Source organism: Plectropomus leopardus, chromosome 11, assembly GCF_008729295.1.
Source record: "Plectropomus leopardus isolate mb chromosome 11, YSFRI_Pleo_2.0, whole genome shotgun sequence".
Taxonomy (NCBI): domain Eukaryota; kingdom Metazoa; phylum Chordata; class Actinopteri; order Perciformes; family Serranidae; genus Plectropomus; species Plectropomus leopardus.
The window spans coordinates 4,578,946-4,592,055 of record NC_056473.1 but is presented as its reverse complement, the minus strand read 5'-3'; the positions used below and the strand labels follow the sequence as shown (position 1 = coordinate 4,592,055).

At 39.6% G+C, this 13,110-nt stretch overlaps 1 protein-coding gene across 1 annotated transcript; it reads left to right on the top strand.

The window, feature by feature from the left end:
* Positions 1–11,310: 11,310 nt before the first annotated feature.
* gcnt3 (glucosaminyl (N-acetyl) transferase 3, mucin type) lies at positions 11,311–12,597 on the top strand. Its single transcript, XM_042496888.1, has one exon. The coding sequence runs from the start codon at positions 11,311–11,313 to the stop codon at positions 12,595–12,597; it is 1,287 nt and encodes a 428-aa protein (XP_042352822.1).
* Positions 12,598–13,110: the final 513 nt, after the last annotated feature.

The window sequence follows — 13,110 nt, the reverse complement described above, 5'->3', positions numbered from 1 at the left end:
AGGTGTTCTTGCAAAAGATAGCCACACTCTCACTGAAACTTCCCTAAATAAATACAGGTTAAAATGATGTAGTAGTAAATTATTTATAATCTGCTATATTGTCTCTGTTACATTTTTCAAGACCTCTATTTGCTTATACAGATGAAACGTTTTTAGAGAAAATAACTTCCTCTCTATACTTCTGTGCCGTGCCAGGAGGTGACTGTATCAAACAGTGCCCGCCTCAAACCTTCAGTGACTCCACTGGCTGGCTCTGCCAGTCTTGCCACAGCTCCTGCCAGACCTGCCATGGACCTCGGTCCACTGACTGTGACCTGTGTCTTGGTGGGAACTCTCCTCTGCATGGACAGTGTCCTCTGGTCAACTGCCCTCTGGGACAGTACTTTGATGGTAAGAGGGACAACTGTTATAAGGCCTCATTTCACTGTTAATGTTCATGATCTTTCTCAAAATGCTGTTTTTGATTTATCAGAGACAAGACAAGGTGAAAGTATTTAAGGCACATGTGCATCCGGTGACAGTGGAGTCACATGATGATACTGAATTACATGACTTGACTGATGGAAGTAATAGCTTTTCTCCTATGGGAGGTCAGAGCAGAGGTCAGTATGATGTCCCTGGAATTTAGAGCAATTCAGTTACTTGCTCAAGGACACTTTAAAATGGTGCTTGCCGCTGAGGTGGGGGCTTGAACCCTGCTGAAGGACATGTAGGTTGAAGGACGATCTCCAGCTCACTATGTCACCCTGCCGCACACTTACTGCGACGCTTCTCTTTCAAGAGCCATTTCAAAAGGCCTCTCTGCCTCAGAGCACAGCGCTCTTTAACTGCTCTGCCTTTGGTGTCCGTGTCAACAGCACTGGAATATAGCACACTCGATTGTTGTCATACAGACAGGGGAATCATGCTGATCATTTACATTTCTGCCTCATAAGTTTGATTATTTACATCGCTATTTGGATCAGTCAGTGGGCTGTTCACTGTCAGTTGTTATTCAGCCAAAATTTTTCTAAACTAACAATTGTTAACTAATTATAAGTATTAAGTATTTTTAATCAGATGAGCAATGTGTTGCACAAGCATAAGCGAGTTAGATGTTTATAAAGCCTTTTTATGCCTTACATGGATTGGTGGTAGTATTCAAGATCCTTTACTTAGGTAAAAGTACTAAAACCACCCTGTGAAAATACTCTGAAAAGTCCTGCACTCAAAAAGGAAAAAATTCAAAATTTAAAATTATGATCAAAATTGTTTAAAAAACACCCACAAAACTCAATTTATTTTTTTTAAAATCAAAGTAAGAAACATTAAGAAAAAAACACCAAACTAAAAATTATAATTCTAAATTAATTATTATTATTATAATTATTATTTAAATTTAGATGATACCCCCTGAAAACTCTGAATTATTTTTTATTAATTTTATTAATATTATTATTTTTTTTTTAATAAAAGAAAGTAAAAGACTTAAATGTTTATCAAAATAGCTGACAATTAATCTTCTGTGAACAGTATTTTTATAAACTGTTTGGTAATTTAATTTATAACAAACATCCTATTTTATTAACGCTTCCTATATTTATGCAAAAAAACATCTTAATCTGTAAAGTAACTAAAGGTATCAGATAAATGTAGTGAAGTAAAAAGTCCAATATTTTTCTCTGAAATATTGTGGAGTAAAAGTATAAAGTAGTACGAAAATAAAATACTCCAGTAAAGTACAAGTACCTTGAGTTCATACCCGAGTACAATGTTTTAGTAAATGTACTTAGCTAAATTCCTTCACTGTTTATATGCAGTCCCTATACTGTTTATAGTTTTTACTGTAAACGGGGTATAACATAAGCATCAATAGTTTACATGCAATAATCAATCACTGTGGCATATCCCCTGTAAAAATGTATTTTATACCAGCAGTTAGCCTACTTAAACTTTTTATTTTGATAAAATATAAATAAAACATTTCTCACACACAAACCTTCACTTTAAACTAGTTGTAAAAGTGGTCCAAGAGACACAGTAGCAGGTAACTGCAGGTGACACACACACCAGTGCATCCATCATCTGTGCCTCAGCAGCACTGTACTCACAGCTTATTATGCTTCCCTCTACAGGTTTAAGTGGGTAAAGCAGACTGTTCACAAGTGGGTGTGCTGAAGTGCTCACAGGGTTTGGATATCTGTCTATGCTCTGTCAAGTGTGATGTGTTTTTATTGTATGAGACATGGTTACTCTGGTTTTTTTTATTTTTTTATTTTAGGGAAATATAGTGAATGCCACACCTGTGATGCATCCTGTAAGACCTGCTTTGGTCCACAAGCACTGGACTGTTCGACATGTTTCAAAGGTATGTATATGTAAGGTCATGACGATAAATTGAAACATTATTTCAGTTTATCAAATTTATTTATCAATAACATTAACTGCTGCACTTTTGCACACAGAATTTTTTATATACGACATAGTATTTATTATTCGATATTTTGAGTACTTTTTAGTATTTATATTGCATGGTGCAAGTTTTTTTTTTCCTTTTGATAATTACAGATGTGCCTTGTTATGTGTGGTTAGCTGTGAATGAACTGCCATAACAAATGCCTGTGAAGGATTAATAAAGTATCTATCTATTTATTTTATCTCAGTTCTCTCTGTGCAATGTGTGTGTGTGTGTGTGTGTGTGTGTGTGTGTGTGTGTGTGTGTGTGTGTGTGTGTGTGTGTGTGTGCATGTGCATGTGTGTGTGTGTATGTGCATTTGTTGTGTCACAGGAAGTTTCTTGGGCCAGGACAGTTCTTGCGTAAGGCAGTGTCCATCTGGCTCCTTTGCAAACCCGGCCACTCAGCTGTGCGAAGACTGCTCGCCAAACTGTGAGGCGTGCGTGGACACCAGTGATAACTGCATCAACTGCTCCAGAGGCAGCTATAAACTTTTCCTCCACCAGGGGAGGTGCTGGTCAAACTGCCCAGAGTAAGCAGTTGGATACTTGCACTTTTGTGATGATGGTGTGTTCTTGTTGACTATATATTTCCCTTTTTTTATGCTTTAACAAATCTCCTAATTTCAGAGGTTTCTTTGAGACAGCAGAGGGGTCGTGTGAGGCCTGTGACAGCTCCTGTTTGTCATGTGATGGGATTAAGTCCCAGTGTTTGTCCTGTGCTGATGGCTACTACTTGGAGAGCGGATCGTGTAGACTCAACTGCTCGCTGCGGACGTATCCTGCAGATGACGGCACCTGCAGACGCTGCCCTCCCCACTGTGACGTTTGCTCAGATGACAGGACCTGTTTCAGTGAGTTATTGGCTGTGTGTGCAGCATATTCCGAATGCATCGCATTTTAAAATGAAATCCTGAAGATTTACACTTTAACCCCCCCCCCCCTTCAATATCATTTCAGAATGCAGTTTCCTCTACCTGATGTTGAATGGTGCGTGTAAGGCCAGTTGTCCCATGGGTTACTATGAGGACATGGAGGAGGGCCGCTGCAGTCAGTGCCACCCGACCTGTGGCAGCTGCTCGGGACCCCTGGCAGACGACTGTGAGACCTGCTCGACCTTTACCCCCAAACTCTATAAGGGTGCATGCTCCAAAGACTGTCCCGTCGGTACTTACTATGAAACTGAAGCTATGGAATGTCAAGGTGAGCCTCACAAACATACTGCACGTGTGACTTGATTAGATTTTTAACCCTTTGAAACCTGGAGTGACATGACTTTTCTTGTGCTACTTTCAGATGCCTCACGCTAGTATTTAAAGCTTTGAAACCGAGCACATTGGATTTAAAAAAAAAAAAAAACATGAGAAAAAAAGACAATGAGCAACTTGGTCAGAAATGCAAGAAATCAGAAGATTTAGAAAATATTTTTTTTAAAACCTAGGAAAATATTCCAAGGGAAAAAAGGAAAGGAGATGGGGGAAAAAAGCTATATTTAGAATTAATATAATTATGTATTTACAACTTCACAGGTCATATCCTTATTTTATTTATTTAATTAATTTATTTATTAGTAATTTTCAGGTAATTTTCTCATACTTTTTTTGTACAAATTTCATGCTAATTTTTGAGTCATTTCTTCTGTCATTGCTCATTGCCTTCTTTCCATGTTTTTTGAGGAAATCAAGCCAATTTGCTCAGGTTTCAAAGGTTTAAGCAGTGTTGAAAAAACAGGATAACATTGTGTTTTTTTAATTATCATGCACTTTATGTCATTGCCCTTTTAAAGAATACTTCACCTTCAAAATAACCATTAACATATCAAGTTACGTGTCGCATTAAATTTGTTAAGAAAACTTCTTTTTTTTTCTTCATGAATAGAATTAAACAGGGTCTGTGTTTAACCCTTTGAAACCTGGATTTCTTGTGCTGCATTCAGACACCTTTCACAAGTATTTCAACCCTTGAACCCTGAGCACACAGATTTCTTTCAAAAACATACTGGAAAAAGACAATGTGCAACCTGGCAAGAATTTTCCTGCAAATCGCAAAAAATTAGATTTTTTTTACTTTTAAAAAAACGTGGAAAATGTCAACAGACATATATTAATAATGATCCTAATTGTATATTTAATTTTTTTGCAGAATTATTATATGTTGAGCGTGCATGTGTGTAGAGCTTCGCTTGTGCAAAGCTTTAAGTAAAAAGGACCTATTTGTAATCACAAGCCACCCAATTCAAACAAATAGGGGGGCAGTATTTCAGTTTTAATCTTGCCTCATCTCATAACAATAATGCCAAGTGGTTACAATAAGGTGAACTGGTCGACATTATTTCAGTCCATCTACTACTGTGTCAATACAACCACGATTTCCAAATAAATAGAGGCAACTCGTAACTGACAGCAGAGCAAGAACACAGCTGGTCAAAATAAGGCTGATATCTTATGATCTTCACTTTTGGCATTTGTGTATAGTTTACTTAGCTCAGTTTTAGCAACTACAGAAACAAGAAAACAGTTACATCACACCATCTGAAAGGTTTATGGTGAACTGTAAGCCTGCAGTTTGTGCTGTCAGAAGTTACAACTAAAGATCTGGTTCGGTAAATAGCCAACTTTTAAGATTTTGCTCACCAGTCCTAAAAGAAACGCTGCGAGTTCAGCATCAAACTGCATCTTCTTACTCTCCAGTGGTTGTAAGAAAAACAGAGCAATCAGCATTAAGGGTTTTATGGCCAAAAATCCAGATCCTGGATAGTGCTTAAGGTTAGAAAGTTACAAATGGTGAGATCCAAAATCCCAGGTGTCCTTGCTAATCAGAAGCTATCGGGTGCAGCTGTGATGTTCTCCTCAGCTGCAGTAATCAGCCTGACTGGGAGGTTTTACAGGGAGGTCAATTTATAGGGAGTCACTTGCTTATGCGTCTCCAGAGAGTCAACACCTTCAGTTAGCTTTCTGTGTTTTTTGTTTTTGAGTGGAAATCTGGAATTCAGTTTCCCCTTTGTTCACTCCTGCTTCTCTTTGGTTTTGGGACCAGTTCTTTTATTTGTCTATCAGTTTGATTGAGTTTTATTCCCAATTCCACCTTTTAGAAACCAAAGGGCTTGATTTTACCTTCACCCTCATGAACATGTGTTAGGTTGGTTTCCAGAACCCTGACCCATGTTCTTCAGGTTTTGTATTTGTATTCAGGTTTACTATTTCCACTAGGTGCACTGTCAATATCAATGTTGCTGCAAATCACTGACATATCCCAGGCTGCCCTTATAATTGCACTACAAAGAATCTACTTAGCATGAAGAAACTCATTTTTTTATGGGGATTTTATCACCTAAAAACACAGTGGCATCATGGCAAAAAATGGCATGTAAAGGCTTAAAATTCTGAAAATTAATAATATTTGATATTTATGATTAGAAATGATGTTGTTTAAAAAAATTAAATCAATGAAAGTAGCGTAAGTAGCATTTTGTATGCAGAGCAGTATGAGTGTGTATAATATGAAAGGTGGCCCTAAGGGTTATTTAAAAAAAAAACTAAAAAAAGTCATTTTGAAAATATTTTGTGAAAACAGCAAAAGTCAACACTACAACGTGGCTGCAATATCGATATTGAGTTATTAAGTCAAAAATATTGTGATATTTGATTTTTTTCCACATTGCTCAGCCCTAGCTGAAAGAGATATGTATTTACATAAACTGAATCAAAGGTGGCAAATATAAAAGTAGAGCACACTGAAAATACTCAAACCATTTTTCTAGAATGGAAATCCAGCATAACAGGAAGATTGTGCTTTGGCTTGTAAAGGTTTGATAAAACTGATCTGAAAAATCACTGGAAACCTTTGACAAAGATTATGTTCATAACAGTCTGAAAGTTTGCTTATGCTTATTAAAGTACTAAATCACAAATGTCTAGAACCGCAACACTGCTGTGGATTATCTCTGAGGGCCATTCTGACTTAGACATAATAGAAGACAGTATTTGCTCAAGATGATAATCATTCCCCACTTAAACATGAAAGTAATCACACCTTCTTTAGTAAACAAAGACATCTAACTGACGCAGTCTGATTTGTTTGACTATGTGCAGAGTGCCACCAGACTTGTATGAGCTGCTCCGGCTCCGACGCAAACCAGTGCACCCAGTGTGAGAAGGGACTGGTGCTGGATCCGAACACGCTGTTGTGTGGCGTGACAGGTGACACAGACTGCCCGCCGAGGACCTACCTACACGACGACCAGTTCACCTGCATGGGTTGCCACCGGCACTGTTACTCATGCGAGGGGCCGGGTAATGACGAATGCCAGACGTGTGCCGTCCCCAAATACCTTCACAGTAAGCATTTTCTACCTGATTGTTCAGCTGCATGCTGCTGTGGTTCAGGGTATAAAATCAATGAAAATCAGCAGATAAGCTGATTTTTAAAAAGTGCATTTATCGTTTAACCATGTAACAAAGCAAAACTACACATCTCCGTACTATCAGCTCTTTATGGACTCAGTAACAGGTTCATGTTTAACTTTTATGACTGATGGAATTTGAGCTTTATAGTAGTTTTGTCAAATAGTTACTAGCCCTCAGTGCACCCTGAAAACTCTCTGGAAAAAGGCTAAACTGAGAATATTTCACAATTTCAGTCCCCCTTAAAAAGCCGCATTAAATTGATCGACAGTAAACAACAACAGCTGAATGGACTGTTGGCGGAAACACACATGTAAGGCCAAATTTATATATGCTCGCTAACATGGAAAATTAGATTTGAAAAAGTTGTTACAGTTTCAATTCTGTGGAGCCTCCAACATGTTTTGTACAGGAATAACTTTTGATAATAAGCTGTACACACAGTTTTAGTTTAGTCAACATAAGGCTACTCAATATCATTATTACAAAACTCAAATTAACTCAACAGCGCCTTTAGGGAATTTAAAATTTAGGACAACTATCGACTTAAGGATGAACTGAATAGATTTTTGTGGTCATAGGCCAAAGTTCAAGATCACTGTGACCTCGTCTGTCTCATTATAGTGAAAGTGATATCTCAAGAACACCTTGAGGGAATTACTTCAATTTTGGCACAAACGTTCACTTGGACTCAACGATGAGCTGATTAGAATTTGGTGCTCAAAGGTCAAGGTCAGTGACCTTCCATTTGTCTCATTTTCATGAGTGCAATATCTGAAGATGGCTCTGCAGGACTGTCTTCAAATTTGGCGCAAACATCCACTTAGACTCAAGAACCAACTGATCAGAATTTGGTGGTCGAAAGTCAAAGGTCACAGTGACCTCGTACATCATGTTTTGTTTTTGGCCACAACTCCAAAAACCCTCAAGAACCACCTTGGCACTGTGTCAACTGAATAGATCTTCTGCTTTGATTAGTGTAAAATATATCTTAAATTTCACTTGACTAGAATTTAAAAAAATCTTGAATCCAACCCTCTTTAACTTGTCAAAACCATGGTGTACTAATAGAATGGGAATGGAACTTTCCCTCTGTGTGCTTTTTTTTCCCAGACAGCACTTGTGTGAGTGAGTGTCCGGCCGGTACGTACGACACAAAGCAGGACGCTGATGGAACAGAGCTGGGACTGTGTTTACCTTGCGATCGCGCCTGCTCTACCTGCACCGGAGCATCGTCTAAAGACTGCCTCACCTGCTCTCCAGGATACCTGCGTCTCCTTCAGCTCTGTGTCACCCATTGTCCAACAGGGTACAAAGCTGAAGGCTCCATCTTTGTATAGACCACACAGTATTTACTTAGTGATGAAATGTGACCTCTGTTAATGGTCTGTTGACTTTCTCCTCACCCTTTATCCCCTGATACAAAAAACAAAGAGCGTGTACATCTGTATACATCTGACTTGATAATATTGTCTTTTCTACAGGTATTACAGAGAGGGCTCACACTGTGAGAAATGTGACCAGTCCTGCGAGCTGTGCACAGGACCGGGGCCCGAGTCCTGCAGGGCCTGTCTGCTTCCTCTTCTGGAGCTGCAGGGCACTAAGCTGTGCGTGGAGGGCTGCCCACACCGCTTCTATCAGCTCAATGACGTCTGCAAACAGTGCCACACCAGTTGTCAGACCTGTACAGGTACAGATAATGGTGCTCCTATGTATAGCTCCGATATGAGTGATTTCTCAATCATTACATCTTGTCCACCTACAGTCAATATTCTTCCAGTGTGTCAATATTAAACGTTCACTTCTCATGTTATGAGTTTGTGTGTGTTTGCAGATGCCTCGCCTCAGGGATGTGTGACGTGCGACTGGGGCAGCACTTTAAAGGACAAAGTGTGCTACCCGCGCTGTGAGGAGGGGCGATACTTTTCGCAAAAGGTGTGTTCTCCACCACGAATCATTCACCATATGTTCTTACTCAGCTTCTTACCCTGGGTGTGCCAAACTTACAATAGTTTGGGTAATTTTACACAAGAAATTATTTAAGTTTTTTTCTGGGCTCTTTGGTTTAGACTCAGCTAGAAGAATTTAACGTCACTGATTTTATTGACATTTGCCTGGCAACACAAGCAAACATCATCATTAAATATCACTACATTCTGACCAAACTGCAACCAGACATTTCTGATAATGCAAATCTACTTTGAAATCTAATTGGAAGAACTTTTTCAAATATTGACTAAGAATGTTTCTTTACCTTGAATTGATGCTCAGGTGATAATGAATATTATTTATAATTATCATAATTATGAACACAATAAATTACTCATAAAATTCTGATATTTCAACTAATTTTTCACATTATTTTAAAGTAATTTTAAAGTTTAAAGTGCTATCAAGAAATCTCTGCTCCAATCTGTCCACACCTAAAGTCTACTACTGCCATGTTTTTTCTTGTATGTGCCCAGTACAACATTTTATACATTTTTTACCACTGTAGGAAACATGTGAGCCATGTGACAGCTCATGTAGGCACTGCAGCGGCCCCAGACCTGACCAGTGTCTGACTTGTCACCGGGATTCTGCTCTCCATGCTGTGGAGAACCGGTGTGCCCGCTGCTGTCAGGCTGGAGGGAACGCCACAGACTGCTGTGTTTGTGACAGCCGCTCAGGTAGAGACCCTACCTGTCACAAGAAACACACAATTGTTTGGATGTCACCATGTACTAAACAATTTTTCTTTGGTTCCAGCTCTGTGTGTGGAGGCCCCCCAACCCAAGTCGGGAGACGATGAGGGATCAGACCTCACGATGTCATCCAGAGCTCTGAAGCACACGTCAGCTGGCTTGCCTATCGCCCTGCTGCTGGCGCTGGGGCTGGCTCTGGCTGTGTTTGCATTGGTCAAGGCCCACGCCAGGAAGAGGCTTTGCTGGGGCCAAAGCTATGAGAGACTGAGTGGCAACGCCAGCATCAACATGCCCCACGGCGTCCCTGAGCCGGACAGCGGGGACGAGGTGGACGTGGTGTACACCAGTAGAGGAGGATCGGTATATCGACGCTATAGCTTCATCCATGAGCAGGACACAGATGCGGACCAGGATGCGGATGAGAGCACGTGTCTCAATCAGTCTTAGATACATCCTGAGCTTACAGAATCTAAAGAATGTGTTGTGGATGCTCACAATATCAACTGACAGGTGCATTTCAAAATATCTATTGTTTAGGAGAGAATGTAGTAATATTTTGCTTTGTGTTGCTTTTTCAGCTCTGGCTACTCTCCAAAGTGCCCAAATCTGTACAATGCACAGTCTTAGATGAGGGATTTGTGAGTAAACAGTGATAAAAAAATACATATATGTGTATATGTATGTATGACTTTTCTTTTTTTTTTAAACTTGATATGAATGATATATTTGTTAAACAATGAACGATCATGTGAAATGTAATCGCCATGATTTGCTGTAAATAGGCATTTAAATGAAATAAAGTCTTTTCTACTTGATCTCCTTTGGCGCACCTTGAAAACTGGCTACATTATGATGGTTGTCCTGAGAGGTCCAGTTTAAAACCAGAGTATCATAAAGTGATATAAATGGCACAAGTTTCTGCCGAGCAACAGATGGAGTCTATGATAACTTCATTTTTATATATATAGCACCTTTGAAAACCAAGTTTACAAAGTCCTTTGACAAACAAAGCAAAGCAGAAATGGGATATATAGATAGCGATACGGGATGCCAAAAAGCCCTATTATACACAAACAAGATGAAACAAGGGTAGGATAAAACTAAAACCAGAGGACAAATAATGCAAGATGCAAGATGTAAAATGTCAATATAATAAAATACAAAGACATAGACCAAAAACAACAACAAGCAATAAAAGCAATAAAACCACAAATAAAAGTAAATAAAATTAATAAAACATAAATTAAAAAGGTTAAATAAAAAAATATAAATATAAATACAAAGAAAAGAAAGACAAAGAAGAAAGAAAAAGAAGAAATTCCACTATTATGTTTAGCATGCATGATACAAAACATTCCATTTTAGCAGAAGTTTTGACTTTTGAGTGCTGGTTGCTCTACTTGCTTTTACACTCTTATTTTTTATGACTTTGCAATATGCTTTTATTTTGTTTTGTTTTTATCTGTTTTCAGTCTTTTTTTTTACACTAAACTACGCTTATATCTTGTAGCACTTTGAGATTTGTTCCAAATCTAACATTACAAACAAATCTATTTTATTATTATTATTATTAATGATACCAACTGATGCAAATTTGCTGAAACAACCCCCTTTGTTGTGTTACATCCTATTTAGGATACTGTATACTCAACACATTCCTTACACACCTTATGTTTGACACACCCACTCAGGGGCCGATTCCACTTGTGCTTATAAACGAGGTCGAGTCAATCTGTAACTTGCATTTAAGACAAGGCCACCTGAGCTGCAGTCGCCTCAAGAGAAGAAAAATGGCTTTTGCAAGGTTGTGTAACAGACAGATGTTTAGGACCCTCACCCTTGTCCTCATGGGTATGTTCCTGTCTTTAGTTCTTTGGGCGACTGGCTCTAACAGGCAGTCATTGCCTGATCTCAGAATACCACAGCAGTTTTCTGATGACCTGCCTGGCTGCATGGTTATCATCAGTGGAAACGTAGAGGGCAAAAAAGGTCAATTAGAAGCTCTTCTGGGATCCAAGAAAAGACAGAATCTTTTATTGAAGGATTTCTACTTGAATGTGACACAAGACTGCCCATCTTACATCGACAAGAGAGGATTTATTACAACACCCCTCAGTGAGGAGGAGAAGGATTTTCCCATTGCTTACTCCATGGTGATCCACGAGAAGATCGAGATGTTTGAAAGACTTCTGCGAGCTGTTTACGCTCCCCAGAATGTCTACTGTGTGCATGTGGACCAAAAATCCTCTAAGGAGTTCCAGAAGGCCGTGGAGGCGATTGTGTCCTGCTTTCCTAACGTGTTTGTAGCCAGTCGGTTAGAAAGAGTAGTGTACGCCTCATGGTCCCGCGTGCAGGCGGATTTGAACTGCATGAAGGATCTGCTAGAGTCGCAGGTCCAGTGGAGGTACCTGCTCAACACATGCGGGACGGACTTCCCCATAAAAACCAACAGAGAGATGGTTCAGATGCTCAAGTTCCTCAACGGGAGAAACAGCATGGAGACAGAGGCCACGAATGACTATAAAAGAGGCCGCTGGCTGTATCAACACAATGTGACCGACTCCGTCATCAGGACGGACGCAAAGAAAAGTCCTCCACCTATCAGCAGCCCCATGTTTACTGGAAATGCATACTTTGTGGTCACTAGGGCCTTCGTGAAACATGTCATGGAGGACAAAGAGGTCCAGCAGCTCCTGGAGTGGGAAAAAGACACATACAGCCCCGACGAGCACTTGTGGGCCACTCTACAGAGGATGCCCTCTGTTCCTGGGTCAGTGCCCGCCAACAGCAAGTACGATGTGTCCGACATGCAAGCCCTCGCCCGTGCTGTGAAGTGGAGCTATTTAGCGGGAGATGTAAAAAAAGGAGCGCCGTATTACCCTTGCACTGGTGATTACAGGAGGGGAGTGTGTGTGTATGGAGCTGGGGACCTCCCATGGCTCTTTCAACAGCATCATCTCTTTGCAAATAAGATGGATCCCGAGGTCGATGATATCGCTATCAGATGTATGGAGTCAGTTCTGCGTTTCAAAGCTTTAGGCCATGACCCGCTGTTAACAGATTTCAACGTTTTATAATGTTTATAACCATTTAAAGTGTGAAATATAGACAGTTTTGTTGCTATTCTTGCTGCTAGGGCAACAGCTTTGTGCCTTTTCACTTACTGTCAGCTGCCAAAGAAACTATAAGTATTTTTATAGTTAATAATTATAGTTTCCTTGTCAGCTACAAAGGAGAATATAATCGAACACTAAAGTCATGAGTCAGTGACAGTGTTGGAGGAGCGAGGCAACGAGGTGGGCACAGCCAGTTACACAATAACCCTTCAAATGTTTGTTATTTCTGAAAAAATCTTTCCACCAGATTTAAAAAAAAAACCCATTCAGTGATACTTACTGATATTTTTTTGGTAAATATCTAAACATGCACATCTTTTTCCTTGTTATTAGTCACCAAACACATCATGGCTCTGTTCGGAGATGGAAAACAAGGACGTATATATTCAGATTAAAAAAACATCAGTGAGCATCACCAGGGGCGTAAATATAGTCATTTGCACTGGGGGTCCAGAGGGTGAGGGGACCCATAGA

Bases quoted from the DNA above. Each gene is read 5' to 3' on its own strand.
- gcnt3 (XM_042496888.1), top strand. From the start codon at position 11,311: ATGGCTTTTGCAAGGTTGTGTAACAGACAGATGTTTAGGACCCTCACC.